At 49.9% G+C, this 14,107-nt stretch overlaps 1 protein-coding gene across 1 annotated transcript in view; it reads left to right on the top strand.

The window, feature by feature from the left end:
* PEX14 (peroxisomal biogenesis factor 14) overlaps window positions 1–14,107 on the top strand; it is a 111,183-nt gene that overhangs the window by 51,803 nt on the left and 45,273 nt on the right. Inside the window, exon 3 of the mRNA XM_083163488.1 lies at window positions 9,438–9,522. Coding sequence (XP_083019614.1) covers window positions 9,438–9,522 — 85 coding nt within the window. The remainder of the gene's footprint in view (window positions 1–9,437; window positions 9,523–14,107) is intronic.

The following is a 14,107-nucleotide window of genomic DNA, read 5'->3' as shown; positions in this document are numbered from 1 at the left end:
CCCAAGCCTACATGGGGACAGCCGGCGAAGAGGAGGAATGCTGTTCAGTTAAAGTGGGTGGCAGAGGGGTTAACTCCTACCTCTGCTGACGTCCTGGATAGGCTTTTCCTACTGGGTTTCAAGAAGGAGGACTTCTTTGCATGTATACACCCGGTAGGCGCCCCGGAGTTCGATATCAGTTTCATGACATACTATGGCTTACAGAAGTTCTGGTCCAAGTGGGGGGAAGTGAAATATAACGAATGGTGGAATAAATTTAAGGCCTTTGCCATAACCAGGCAAGAAAGGGTAAAAGTAAATGTACTTGTCCGGAATGAGTCCCTGAGCCCCTCGGATATTTGTTTCTGGTTGCAGAGGCATGGGGCAAAGCTTTTATCCCCTCTAGAGAAGGTCCCGGGGGCTAGGGATGTGTGGGGTGGGGCATGGGCAGTCTATGCAAATTTAAGGGAAGGTTGCCACATACCATCAGCTGCATTCATAGGCAAGGATAGGGTGCAGTGCTTCTACCCTGGCCAGCCTAGAGAGTGTCATAGGTGTGGGGACTTCCGCCACTTCAGCCGTGACTGTCCAAGTCAAAAGTGTTCAAGATGTAATAGTCTCGGACATGTGGCTAAAGACTGTGACAAAATAGTTTGCAATTTGTGTGGGGATGATGGCCATGCCTTCTCTAGCTGCCCGATGGCTTTCCACAACACCTCTTTAGATGGGGAGATGGAGGGGGCGGCAGTGGCGGTGGAGGGTGGGCTGGTGGGGGCTCCGTCGGTGGTGTCGGCTGGAGATGCGGTCCGGGCGGGCCTTTCCGTGGGCCCCCAGCAGCCTAATCCCAGCCCCCTGTTGGCCCCAACATCCCAATCACAGAGGGTAGAGGAGGGACCCTCTGGTGTGCCTGACAGGGTGGTGGTTCAGGAGAACGGAGCGGAAGATGGTCCTTTTCAGCTGGTGGGGAAGGGGAAAGGGAAGAATAAAAAGGTTAGGGTGGATAAGCAGATCAGCCTGTCAAATAGTTTCTTCTCCCTGACAAGTGAAGAGGAGGCGGAAGGGGAGGGGGATGTGGTAAAAGAGTCAGACGGCAGCCTTGTGTTGAGGCCGAGGAGGCAGAGACAGAGGAAGAAAAGGAAGGTGGATGAGCAGCCCTGTCCTGTCCAGGAGAAGGCAAGCGAGGGGGTAGAGCCTTTTGTTCTGAAGTGTAGGTCCTTCCTGAAAAAGGGCGCCTCTGGGGCTCAAAAAAAAGTGTGCACGGTGGAGGATTTGGCACCTCAATTGAGGGTAGATGAGGTGGAGGATGTGCTGGTGGAGCAGAAGGTAACGGGACCGGTGGTTCAGCTGGGACAGGGTGACGGCCAGGTAGGCGTCACGGGGCCTCCCCTGTCTGGCGCTGTCCCCGATCCGGATCCCGGTGGCTCTAACCTCATCGGTCCTCATGTCGACCCAGGTCCTCCCGTGGTGGTCGACAACACTCCTCAGGGCATACCTCTGGGGGCATCGCTGGCTCAGATGTCTGGGGGCGGTGTTCCTGACAAGGGGGTTCTTGAGGAAGTCAAGAAGGTTGTCGAGGTAGTAGAAGTGGTGGTAGATGACATCCTGCCGATTGTGGAGGAGGAGGATGTCGGCCCGGGGGTCAGTGTTAAGAGGTGGGGGTCGGATGAGGACCTTCAAGAAAAGCGTGTGAAGAGGAAGTGATCTGGTCCCTACGCTCGGTGACTCTGAAGGATGGCCCCCCAGCCCATAAGGTTTGCCACACACAATGTGGCATCTATCTTGTCCGTACGTGCTCGGCAGTTAGCTTATGATTTTTTCAATTCCTTAAATGTAGATTTTGTTTTTTTGCAGGAGACCAGATTGAGGCGGCTCGCGGATATTCACAAGGCAAAAACCGAGTGGAGGCGTGGGCCGTCCTTCTGGTCTCTGGCTGCCGAGCCGTACGGAGGGCTGGGGATTCTTTTTACCACCGAAGTTACCATCCAGCGAGTCATCGAGGTACAAGTAGGCAGGTGTATGGTTTTAGATGTCAATCTGAAGGGGCACGACCTGAGGCTTATTAACATCTATGGGCCCCAGACTAAGTGGGACAGGAAGTGTCTTTTCAGAGAGATAAAACCGTATCTCTTCGTAGCCCGGCAGATAGTCTTTGGCGGTGATTTTAACACCATAATTAGGCCCAAAGACAGGGGAGGGTCAAGGGCTACTCTGGGCTACGACTCCCTCTTTCTAGTGAGTATGATTAGACAGTCGGGTCTGGTGGATGTGCACGTTCGACACTCCCCAGACCTCACGGGGTTCACCTATCATAGAGGTAGTTGTAGGAGTAGAATAGATAGGGTTTTTGTTAAGGAGAGCTCGAAAACCTCGGTTCCCAAGCTGAGGCCGGTAGAGTTCTCCGATCACGTTTGTCTGTGTGTGTCCTTGAACGCCTCAGAGTCCCCTCAGAAAGGCCGGGGCCTTTGGCGCTTGAACTCCAAACTCCTTGAGAGGGAAGAGGTTAGACAGTCCTTCAGGGACTTCTTTCAATCTCAGGAGTCACTTTTGGAGGCGGGTTGGAACAGGTCTGAGTGGTGGGAGGTATGTAAAAAAAGGACTCGCAGTTTTTTTCGCGACCTCGTAGCCAGAGAGAACTTGGTCAGGAACCGTGTCTACTGTGCCTTGAGAAAGAAATTAGATTTCCTGATCTCTGAGCAGGGTGATGGTGGGGAAATCTCCCGGGTGAAAGCTCAGATGAAGGAGTACCAGTACAACCGATATGCTTCTTTGATTTTGGAAAGGGATTATGGGAAATACCACTCGCCTGATCCCTACCAGAATTGCAGGAGTTCGGTTGACTGTAAGGAGGTGAGAGGGTTGTATGATGGCCAGGGTGTCCTCCGCGAGGATCGGGAGGGCATCCTGGGAGTTGTGCAATCCTTCTACTCCGACCTTCTATCTGAGAAGCCGCCTATCAGAGAGAAGATGGAACGGTTTCTTTTGGAGACGCCAGGTCTCGAGAGTCATGGTAGTGCTCTTGATTCCCTTGGTGAGGAGATAACGGTGGACGAGGTCAAAAAGGCCATAGGCTCCTTGTCTATGAAAAAGGCCCCAGGTCCGGATGGGTTAACCTCCGAATTCTTTAAGTGTTTTTGTGACCTCTTGGCCCCTCGTCTCGTGGAAGTATTTAATGAGTGCCTGGGTGAGGGCCTGCTCCCTCCTTCCATGAGATTGTCTGCCCTTATCTTGCTCTCCAAAGGGAGGGACCCGTCCCGTGTTGAGAACTGGCGCCCCATCGCCCTTCTCGATACGGATAGGAAGATTCTGGCAAAGGTGCTCTTTAACAGACTGATGGAGGTTTCCGAGTCTTTGCTTTCGCCTTCTCAGCACTGCACTGTGAAAGGCAGGAGCACTTTTAGTGCTGTCCTTGGCATCCGGGAGGCCGTGGAGCGGTGCAGGGCTGAGAAGTGGGGAAAGTACCTGCTGGCGTTGGATCAGGCAAAGGCTTTTGACAGGGTAAACCACGAATACCTGTGGGCTCTACTGGCTAGGTATGGCCTCCCAGTGAGGGTGGTAAATTGGCTGCGGGTAATCTACAGGCAAGCCGAGAGCTTCCCTCTTGTGAATGGTTGGGTAGGTCCGACCTTTTCAGTGAATTCGGGTGTTCGGCAGGGCTGCCCTCTAAGCCCCCTCCTGTATGTTTTTGCCATCGACCCCTTCATTAGAAGGCTGGAGGGTGGCATTGTGAGGGGAGTCCAGCTGAGCCCGGAGCATTCGCTGGAGGCAGTGGCCTACGCGGACGATGTCACCGTCATCCTGTCGGATCCATCGGAGGCGGATGCGGTGGTATCGGCCATCCAGGAATACTCGTTGGCGTCGGGTTCCCTGGTCAATCAGGACAAGAGTGAGGTTTTCTGGATGGGGGAGGAGGGCCAGGAATTTGACCTTCTGGATGGTCTCCCCCGGGCGAGCCAGGTGATCAAAGTTTTAGGCATCGAATTTGGCCCGGGCGATTACGCCACGCGAAATTGGGATTCCAGACTGGTAGAGGCCGGCCAGAAGGTAGAGCGCTGGAAGAGGTGGAAGCTGTCTCTCAGGGAAAGGGTGGACCTGATCAAGACTTACCTGATCCCTGTGTTCTTGTACGTCAGCTATGTGTGCCTTTTGCCAGAGTCGAGATGGGCGAAGATTTATGCTTTGTTTTTCCAGATGCTCTGGGGAAACAAACTAAATCTGATCAAGAGGACTGTCACCTACAGGTCGAGGAGGGAAGGAGGCCTGGGTATGGTCAACCCGGTGCTATTCTTTTTGATGACCTTTATTAAATTACATCTGTCAAGCCTCCAATTAGAGGCTCCTCCTCGATGGGTAGAAGGTTTCAGAGTCTGGGTGTCTCCTTTCCTCAACGCATGGTTAGAGGGAGGGTGTGTTAAAAGCCTGCGAGTCCGCCGTGGATACCTCCCGGCCTACGTGGCTCCTGTCTTGAAAGTGACAAGGCGGTGGGGCCTGGAAGCGGGAACAGTCAAAGGTTCTTCTAGAAGGGAGCTGGAGAAGAAGGTTTTGCAGTCCCACTTCCGGGAACAGCTGTCACTGAGGGACTGCCCGGGTAATTTGTCATCGGAGGGGCTGGCCCTTGTTAATTCCGGGAGGATCCCTCTGAAATATCAAGACATTGCCTGGCTCTCTTTCCACGGGAGGCTTTACGTGAGGGGAAACCTGAAGCATAGAAATGCCGATGATCGTGGTTGTCCACGGGAGGAGTGTCTGGGGGAGGAGGAGACTATGGACCATTTCTTGCTCAGGTGTCCCTTCAATGTGGAGGTTTACAAGGGTGTTTCCAGGGCCTTGGGAATCCCGTGCCTTTCGGGGCTCAGTTACCCGGAGTGGGCCTATGGGGCGTTCAAGCGTCCGGGTCGGTTTGAGTTATCCACTTTGTTCTTAGTCAGCATAGTTGTTAGATATTTCACGTGGAATGCACGGTGTCAGGTATCCATTAGGCAGAAAGTCCTCCCCTGTATGGTGGTGGTTACTGACATTTTGCACGAGGTGTGGAAATTGAGGGATCTGGAGAGACGCCGGATGGAGGCCGGGAGATGGGCCAGGCTGTGGCGCCATCTTCGGCCCCCTTGAGTGGGCGGCTGACTTACGGTAGTCTCTCTGGCTTGTGGCTTTGCTATCCTTTCACTCCCTTAGATGTGCATTACACAAAATATGCGGTTTTACATATGCCTGTAGCACCAGATCATTTCCTCTTGCATGCAGTTGTAAATACCGCATGTAAATAAGTTTGTTGTGTTATGTGATATTGTATGATGCATTATGTTTCCAGCTGATGTATTGTGTATTATTCATGTGAAAAGCCCGCTTTTCTTTTCTTTTAAATTCTAAGACCGTTGTAAGTGGACTTTATACGGTCTTTTCATGGACAATGTTTTTACTCAAGAAAAGGGGCTCATGTATAATCGCATGTACTTGTTTTTCTGTATGAAATGTTTATGCCTTTCTGTTGCAAGTTCTAAATAAAGAAATATGACCTGTATTAGGGGAAGGTGTGTGATGTCAGCACTGGGCCGGATATACCTGTATTAGGGAGGGTGTGTGACATCAGCACCAGGCCGGATATACCTGTATTAGGGGAGGGTTTATGATGTCAGCACCAGGCGGGATATACCTGTGTTAGGGGAGGGTGTGTGATGTCAGCACCAGGCCGGATATACCTGTATTAGGGGAGGATGTGTGACGTCAGCACCAGGCCGGATATACCTGTATTAGGGGAGGGTGTGTGACATCAGCACCAGGCTGTATATGCCTGTATTAGGGGAAGGTGTGTGACATCAGCACCAGGCCGGATATACCTGTATTAGGGGAGGGTGTGTGACATCAGCACCAGGCCGTATATGCCTGTATTAGGGGAAGGTGTGTGACGTCAGCACTGGGCCGGATATGCCTATATTAGGGGGGGGGGGGGGGGGGGTGACATCAGCACCAGGCCGGATATACCTGTATTAGGGGAGGGTGTGTGTGACGTCAGGCCGGATATACCTGTATTAGGGGAGGGTGTGTGACATCAGCTCCGGGCTGGATATATCTGTATTAGGGGAGTGTGTGTGACCTCAGCACCAGGCCGGATATGCCTGTATTAGGGGAGGGTGTGTGACGTCAGCACTGGGCCGGATATGCCTATATTAGGGGAGGGTATGTGACGTCAGCACCGGGCCGGATATACCTGTGTTAGGGGAGGGTGTGTGATGTCAGCACCAGGCCGGATATACCTGTATTAGGGGAGGGTGTGTGATGTCAGCTCTGGGCCGGATATACCTGTATTAGGGGAGGGTGTGTGACGTCAGCACCAGGCCGGATATACCTGTATTAGAGGAGGGTGTGTGATGTCAGCACCAGGCCGGATATATCTGTATTAGGGGAGGGTGTGTGGCGTCAGCACCAGGCCGGATATGCCTGTATTAGGGGAGGGTGTGTGACGTCAGCTCTGGGCCAGATATACCTGTATTAGGGGAGGGTGTGTGATGTCAGCACCAGGCCGGATATGCCTGTATTAGGGGAGGGTGTGTGGCGTCAGCACCAGGCCGGATATGCCTGTATTAGGGGAGGGTGTGTGACGTCAGCTCCAGGCCGGATATACCTGTATTAGGGGAGGGTGTGTGACGTCAGCTCCAGGCCGGATATGCCTGTATTAGGGGAGGGTGTGTGATGTCAGCTCTGGGCCGGATATACCTGTATTAGGGGAGGGTGTGTGATGTCAGCACCAGGCCGGATATGCCTGTATTAGGGGAGGGTGTGTGATGTCAGCTCTGGGCCGGATATACCTGTATTAGGGGAGGGTTTGTGATGTCAGCACCAGGCCGGATATGCCTGTATTAGGGGAGGGTGTGTGACGTCAGCTCCAGGCCGGATATACCTGTATTAGGGGAGGGTGTGTGACGTCAGCACCAGGCCGGATATACCTGTATTAGGGGAGAGTGTGTGACGTCAGCTCCAGGCCGGATATGCCTTTTTCCAGCGCCCCGCAGAGAAAGTATCCGGCTACTCTGAGCCTGCGGTGCCCAGTGTAATAATCCTCTGACGGTGAGCCTGTTACAGTGGGTGTTGTAGCCGTACACCGCTATTCGCACAGCGGGCACATTAATTCCAAGGCGGGATTTCACTCTAACGGGATGGCTTACCTGACCGCTAGCTGCTGTAATTTTGCAGCTGAGCATTCAGGACTGAATTGACCCATGTATGGATGTGCGGAAGGATCCACGTTCTCCAATGTTGCTACTTTTTCTGATCCTCGCTGTCGTCTTCTGCCGCCTGGGCCTCTCCGTCTTCTCCCCACTCCTTCCTCCCCTCTCACATGTAAATTCACTTATCTGGCTTTTTTAAAAGACGCCTCCCCTCCTCTACCTGACATCTAAATTGCTTTCAGTCACTGCTCCTTCTCCTGTTTTCCCTTAAATGAATTACTAATGACATCTTGCTCAATCATGCCCTCACTGCAGGCACTTGGAGAGTAATGTGCCCCATCCAAACCTTTTAACCTATTACCGAGTGTATTTCCCAATTGAATCAGCGCCACCACAGGTGTAATAACTAATCATTTGGCTTACACCTGCTCTGATGTACTTAGCATCCGGGATGCGTGTTGGATGGTGGTAATTTCCTGTTTATTGCGTTGTCCGATGGATCCGTTTTGCCTGCACTTGCAGTCATTAGTGTATTTGGAGATGCAGAGAGGTGGGAGGCGCCCAGGGTGGGGCTGTAGTTGGGCTCTGGTCTGGGGGATTGGGTTCTGCTAATATGGAAAGAGCCTAGAAGCTTGCAATTCGTTACGGAGCGACGTGTGCTTATGCCGGGAACATGTGTCCCATGTATAGGGGATGCACCCCAGGGGTTCTGAGGTATGACATTATGCCTCGCGGTCTCATGTTCCCCAGTACGCGGTAGTGGCAATAGTCACGGAATAGTAGTATAATAATAATAGTAAAGGTGATGGTATGTGGCACAACTTGATGTCTTGGTAATGGGCAGATCTAGATCAGTTGTGAATCAGAGTGTCGCCTGGGCTGATGAGGAGAAGTCAGTTATAGGAGTGTGGGAGCACATGGGGTATTCCATCAGATATTGGCGTATTCTATCAACATTCCTCGGTCTACGGTGTCATGTGTGGACCGGGAATACCTCTTGCCACTGTGGACAGCGCAGTGCCCGGCCCTGGGTTAACACATGATCAGACCCAGCGGCGTCCAGCCAGAAGTGTCCGTGGTAACAGACCAGCGACACTGCCACATATTATACTATATGCAGGAAGCGCCAGATGCATATCCAGGTGGGCAGCGTGGCATTCTCTTCCGTGGGATAAGAAGACCCACCAGAGTGTCTTCACTTGTGTCATCCATGGTGTGGTCCAATGTGGCACGATTTTAGTTGTTCCCAACATGAACTCAATCAAGAGTTTATGGGACATAATAGGTCCATTTGCACACAGGATCCTGAACCTACAATTTGGGAGCCATGGGAAGCGTTGCAGAGGGCCTAGGTCACCATCTCCTCAGACCTACACAGTGCTAGCCACTTACCCCATGACTTCAGATCATTGTCCTAAAGATTGTAGAGCATCTATAAAGTGGTATATGTTGGCACTTTATACATATTCTTTACTGTAATAATAAATCATGATATTTTCCAATAATGCCCCCATTTACAAAATCTACTGCTGTACGACTGAATGTCTCCAATTCCATAACAGGGTGCTTCACATGGGCGAGTATAGGTGAAGACATGGGACGGTCAGGAATGCAGGCTAGTAACCACCCTCCCCAGAACATAAGCATCAAGTGTCAGTAGAACAAAGGCAGGCATAGTCCAGGCAAGGTCCATCACAGGCCGCGGTAGTAACCATGTCGCAGCACGTACTGAAGGGCAAATGCGCAGAATCCATAGTACGTCTTAGAAGACCCCTCCAATCATCTCATGGACGTTCTACTTCTGAACAGCTGGACTGTGGACCACCCAGTAGATGGCAATGTTCAGGTCTTTCAATAGGTTTCTCTCCTGTTAAAGTTAACAAAAGCAGCTAAGAACAACTTGTGGCGGTTATTGACCTTAGACCCCTACTGATGGAATTTAGGACAGAGCTGGGGGTGTGCAACTGATGGGGCTCACCAAAACCTTTGTGGAGGGTCTCCATCCTTCGTGGAGTGTTATAATACTGGATATATAGAATGTGAAGGCAGATCAGAACCACTTGCCCATATATTCTAATCATTTTGTATTTACATTTTGACCCTTCGTTTCTGTCATAGCGACAGATGAGTCTACTCATAGGAGGTCTCATACTGCTGACCCTAGCATTGCGATCTCTACACCTGCTTGGACTGCATTTGATATCTCCAGGCTCCATATTGAGATATATATATATATATATATATATATATATATAATGTCCACATCTCTTATACCATGTCCCTCTCTCCCTGCAGATTGCCACGGCGGTGAAGTTTCTCCAGAACCCCAGAGTACGCCAGAGCCCGGTGTCCACCAGAAGAGACTTTCTGAAGAGAAAAGGTACGCAGTTATAGCCTATGAGGAAGTGTCCTGTTACGGTATACCTAGTTCCTTTATGGACAGTGAGGGAAGATCCCCCAGCAGAGTCTCCTGGCCACGAGTGTGAGCTCTTTTGGACTTGCTGTGCATGCCAGCTCTCCCTGTACCTCCTCATAACACTCAATACAGGAGGCTGCTATGTAGGACATTCTTAATCCCTGGCAGTGAGGCTGAGGAGACCAGAAGCCCCCGGAGGGCTCAGAGTCCTCCTAGAACACCAGAGAAGAGAGAAGTGTCATTTATTTAATGCGCATTCAACCCTTTTACGTTTAAAATTTAAACTTTAACCATTCCACTGCTGGTGGCTCCGGGAGCTAATGCACCAGGCACCGTCACATACAGCAGACCAGGTCTCTGGGAACAAATCACCCGGGCCACGGCACATACAGCGCAAGCCCTTGGTGAAAGGGCTTTTCTAGGGCCACAGGTTGGGGAACGGCTTTCCCCATATGTAATAAAGTCAATCTTTACGTCCTTTGGCACATAAGCCATAATTGGGGATAAACCATACTGTGTTTTAGCAGGACAGAAGAGTTTGATGTAATGGGCGGAGGTTGGTCTTTATCTCTGCGTCCCACCGAACATTCTCACCTCTCCCAGTGCTCCCTGGGGGCAACCAGCTGGGAATTACCAATACCCTTTCACACCTGCGACTTGGCAATTACCTGGCATTTTTGAGTGCCCGATCATTTAGCCAGGTGCAGTCTGACCCCAAATCACCAGGTTAAAGCTTTTCAACCCAGGAATTTGCTGAAAACCCCCGGTTCTCTGATAAGTGCAGGGTCGGCAACCCGGAATTTAAGATCTGGTATTCTGGGTTAAAATGCTTTAACTCTGTAAATTTGCTTCTGGTGTGAAAGGGGTATAAGTAGTTACTCCTCTACATCACCTTTCATATACACTGAACTAAGGGACGTTCTGAGAGCTGCGAGAAGGTGGTGTGTGTTCGGTAATGTACGCCGTATGTCGGGGAGAAATGGTGGTCTGCTGAGGAATTGTAGTGCATAGGGATAGCGTGGGAACAGGAGACCACAGACAATGTCACATCACCCATTCTGAAATCTCCAGTTCCCATGTGGATCGGTCAGAAACCACTAATAACACTGATGACAGGGAGAAATGAATAGCAGCAATTGTGTGTCGTGTATGTACAACTAATGTGGAGCGCTCCCTTATACAGTAATGAGAGTTCCCCAGAAGTGTTAATCACCCACCCGGCACACACTCATTATACACGGCACCTCTTCCCTGCCAGCCCGGCGCTACAAACCCTCAGAGGAGCACGATTAGACCCTCATCAATTAGTGACAATTGCATTCACGCTGAGCCGCAGGATAAATGTCATGTCCTGTGCTCCGTGTGGTACGGACTGTGAGAATGAGCTGGAAAATCACTGTAAGGTCGCACAGCAGCCATGCCTGGGGTCAGGGAAACCGTCCCCTGATTGGTCTAATTAGTCAGCAATTGATCCGACTTCGCCAGTTGCCTTAATGTAAACACACATTGAGTGGCTGAAGTTGTACAGTGATCTGTATTGAGTGTAGCTGTGGGCGCCCGATTTGTCTGCAGACTTTTCGCTCTCTCCTTTTTTTTTTCATTGACTCTCAATTAGAGCGCATGAGACTGTATTAAGAGCTACAGGATGTATTTATCACACACTGCACAACTTCACACCTGCTGGTAATGTCATTGTCTGAGTATAGCCTGCAGTTGTGTGATGGTGAGGAAGGCCGTGGTCTGGTGATGTCACTCGGGTCTCCCAGCACCTGTACAATTGAGAGTGCCTGAGAATTTGCCTCACAAGTCCCCGAAAAGCAAAAAAAAAGTCTCACAATCCGGTCACTAGGGAAACCATATATAACAACAATGAAACAAGCCAGTGCGTACATAATGCATAAACAAACTTTAAAATACGTAAAACAGTTGTCAGATCATAGCCGCAATATTGTGCTAATTAGAGAAATTGAGCTAAATTGAGCCCAAATAAGCTTACATCTGTAAATAAACGATGCACTAATGGATAATTAGAAATAATAATCTATATAGGGAATATGCAAACCCATGAAAAAAAACACCAAAAAATATAGAAAAATAGAAAAAATGTGATACACAAAAATATCATGAAAAATCATAGAAAACTGTGATGAATTGAAAGAAGGAAATGGGGAGAGGTCAAATGAAGCACCGGAGCCCCAGCGTCTCATTTAACCCACCAGATGCCACTGTGTTGAGGATATAAATCCAACGGCTTTCTTTTTGCATGAGAGTTTTATTCCTATTACCACCCCTCAGCCGAGGGGGGACGTGATCAATAATCATGGTTCTAATGCTGGCTAGGCTATGTCGGAAAAGTAGACAATGGCGTGCCACAGGTTGGCACTGATGCCGTTGGATAATGCCGGATGTATTGCTGACCTATGTAGGGCTCCCACATAGTTCTGCCCACCAGGGAAAGTTAAAAACCAACATAGGCAATAAAAAGAAAAATGTAGTTGATAAATGGGAACAAAATACAAACCTGTAAGAAAGAGCTTGTGTCTGTGCAACGCGTTTCTTGGTGCGACGGACTGCTTCCTCACACATTACCTAAGAACACGTAAAGGCAGGTAGGCAATGTAACAAAGCAATGAAGAAGGCAAGTCAGATGCTTGGTTGTATAGGGAGAGGTATCAGCAGTAGAAAGAAAGAAGTAATAATGTCACTGTATAGGTCATTGGTACGACCTCACCTAGAGTACTGTGTTCAGTTCTGGAGGCCATATCTCCAGAAGGATATAAATACATTAGAGACTGTACAAAGAAGGGCAACTAAAATGGTGCATGGCCTACATCACAAAACTTACCTGGATAGACTAAAAGATCTTAATATGTATAGTTTAGAGCAGAGAAGAGAAAGGGGGGACATGATAGAAACTTTCACATATATCAAGGGTTATACAACAAGGTGCAGGTGGGAGACATTCTTCACCGGAAGAGGAGCAACAGAACACGAGGACATGCACTGACACTAGAGGGAGGAAGGTCCAGGTGGGAGACATTCTTCACAGGAAGAGGAGCAGCAGAACACGAGGACATGCACTGACACTGGGGGGAGGAAGGTACAGGTGGGAGACATTAGTCACAGGAAGAGGAGCAGCAGAACACGAGGACATGCACTGACACTAGGGGGAGGAAGGTACAGGTGGGAGACATTCTTCACAGGAAGAGGAGCAGCAGAACACGAGGACATGCACTGACACTGGGGGGAGGAAGGTACAGGTGGGAGACATTAGTCACAGGAAGAGGAGCAGCAGAACACGAGGACATGCACTGACACTACAGGGAGGAAGGTACAGGTGGGAGACATTAGTCACAGGAAGAGAAGCAGCAGAACACAAGGACATGCACTGACACTAGAGGGAGGAAGGTACAGGTGGGAGACATTCTTCACAGGAAGAGGAGCAGCAGAACACGAGGACATGCACTGACACTAGAGGGAGGAAGGTACAGGTGTGAGACATTCTTCACAGGAAGAGGAGCAGCAGAACACGAGGACATGCACTGACACTGGGGGGAGGAAGGTCCAGGTGGGAGACATTCTTCACAGGAAGAGGAGCAGCAGAACACGAGGACATGCACTGACACTAGAGGGAGGAAGGTACAGGTGGGAGACATTCTTCACAGGAAGAGGAGCAGCAGAACACGAGGACATGCACTGACACTAGAGGGAGGAAGGTACAGGTGGGAGACATTCTTCACAGGAAGAGGAGCAGCAGAACACGAGGACATGCACTGACACTAGGGGGAGGAAGGTACAGGTGGGAGACATTCTTCACAGGAAGAGGAGCAGCAGAACACGAGGACATGCACTGACACTAGGGGGAGGAAGATTCAGGGGGAATGTGAGGGAACAATGACGTCACAGAAAGCGTAGTAGTTAAGTGGAATAGCCGGTACTTATGTAATATCTGGGCTCCCGTTTTTCTTATGAGACCGCATCCCCTCGCGGGGCTCAATGCGCTCGCCACGCTATATAAAAACAACTCCATGCGTAGTTGGATAGTAGGGGGATGAAAAAATGGGGTGCATTTAACATGGGAGCCCAGATAATACATAAGTACCAAATAGCCTCCCATCAGAGGTGGTAGACGCAAATACAGTAGAACAATGTAAACATGCTTGGGATAAGCATATTGATATCCTTACAAAGAAATAAGGATCAAATATGGTTTGAGGTAACATGTTTAATAAAGGGTCAGACTAGATGGGCCAAGTGGTTCTTATCTGCCGTCACATTCTATGTTTCTAACACCCTGACGTTCCCGGTGACAGGCACCACCGGCTATTGCGGAGCCCCATCTCCCAGAAACACTTGTGTACAAACACCTTTACCAGGGAAGAGTTTCCTATTTCAAACAAGATTACACCAATTATCACTTGTATATTATTAAATATACAATCTACATTGTTGTTATAAAGAACAATCCGTTTGCTCTTTTTCTTTGTTTTGTTATGTTATGTTTAAAGCAATTTTTTGGGGTGTGGTTATGACAGGAGATATTTTTTTT

Source organism: Crinia signifera, chromosome 19, assembly GCF_055691185.1.
Source record: "Crinia signifera chromosome 19, ASM5569118v1, whole genome shotgun sequence".
NCBI classification, from domain to species: domain Eukaryota; kingdom Metazoa; phylum Chordata; class Amphibia; order Anura; family Myobatrachidae; genus Crinia; species Crinia signifera.
Note: the sequence above shows the minus strand (reverse complement) of the source record. Positions and strands in the feature narration are given on the sequence as shown.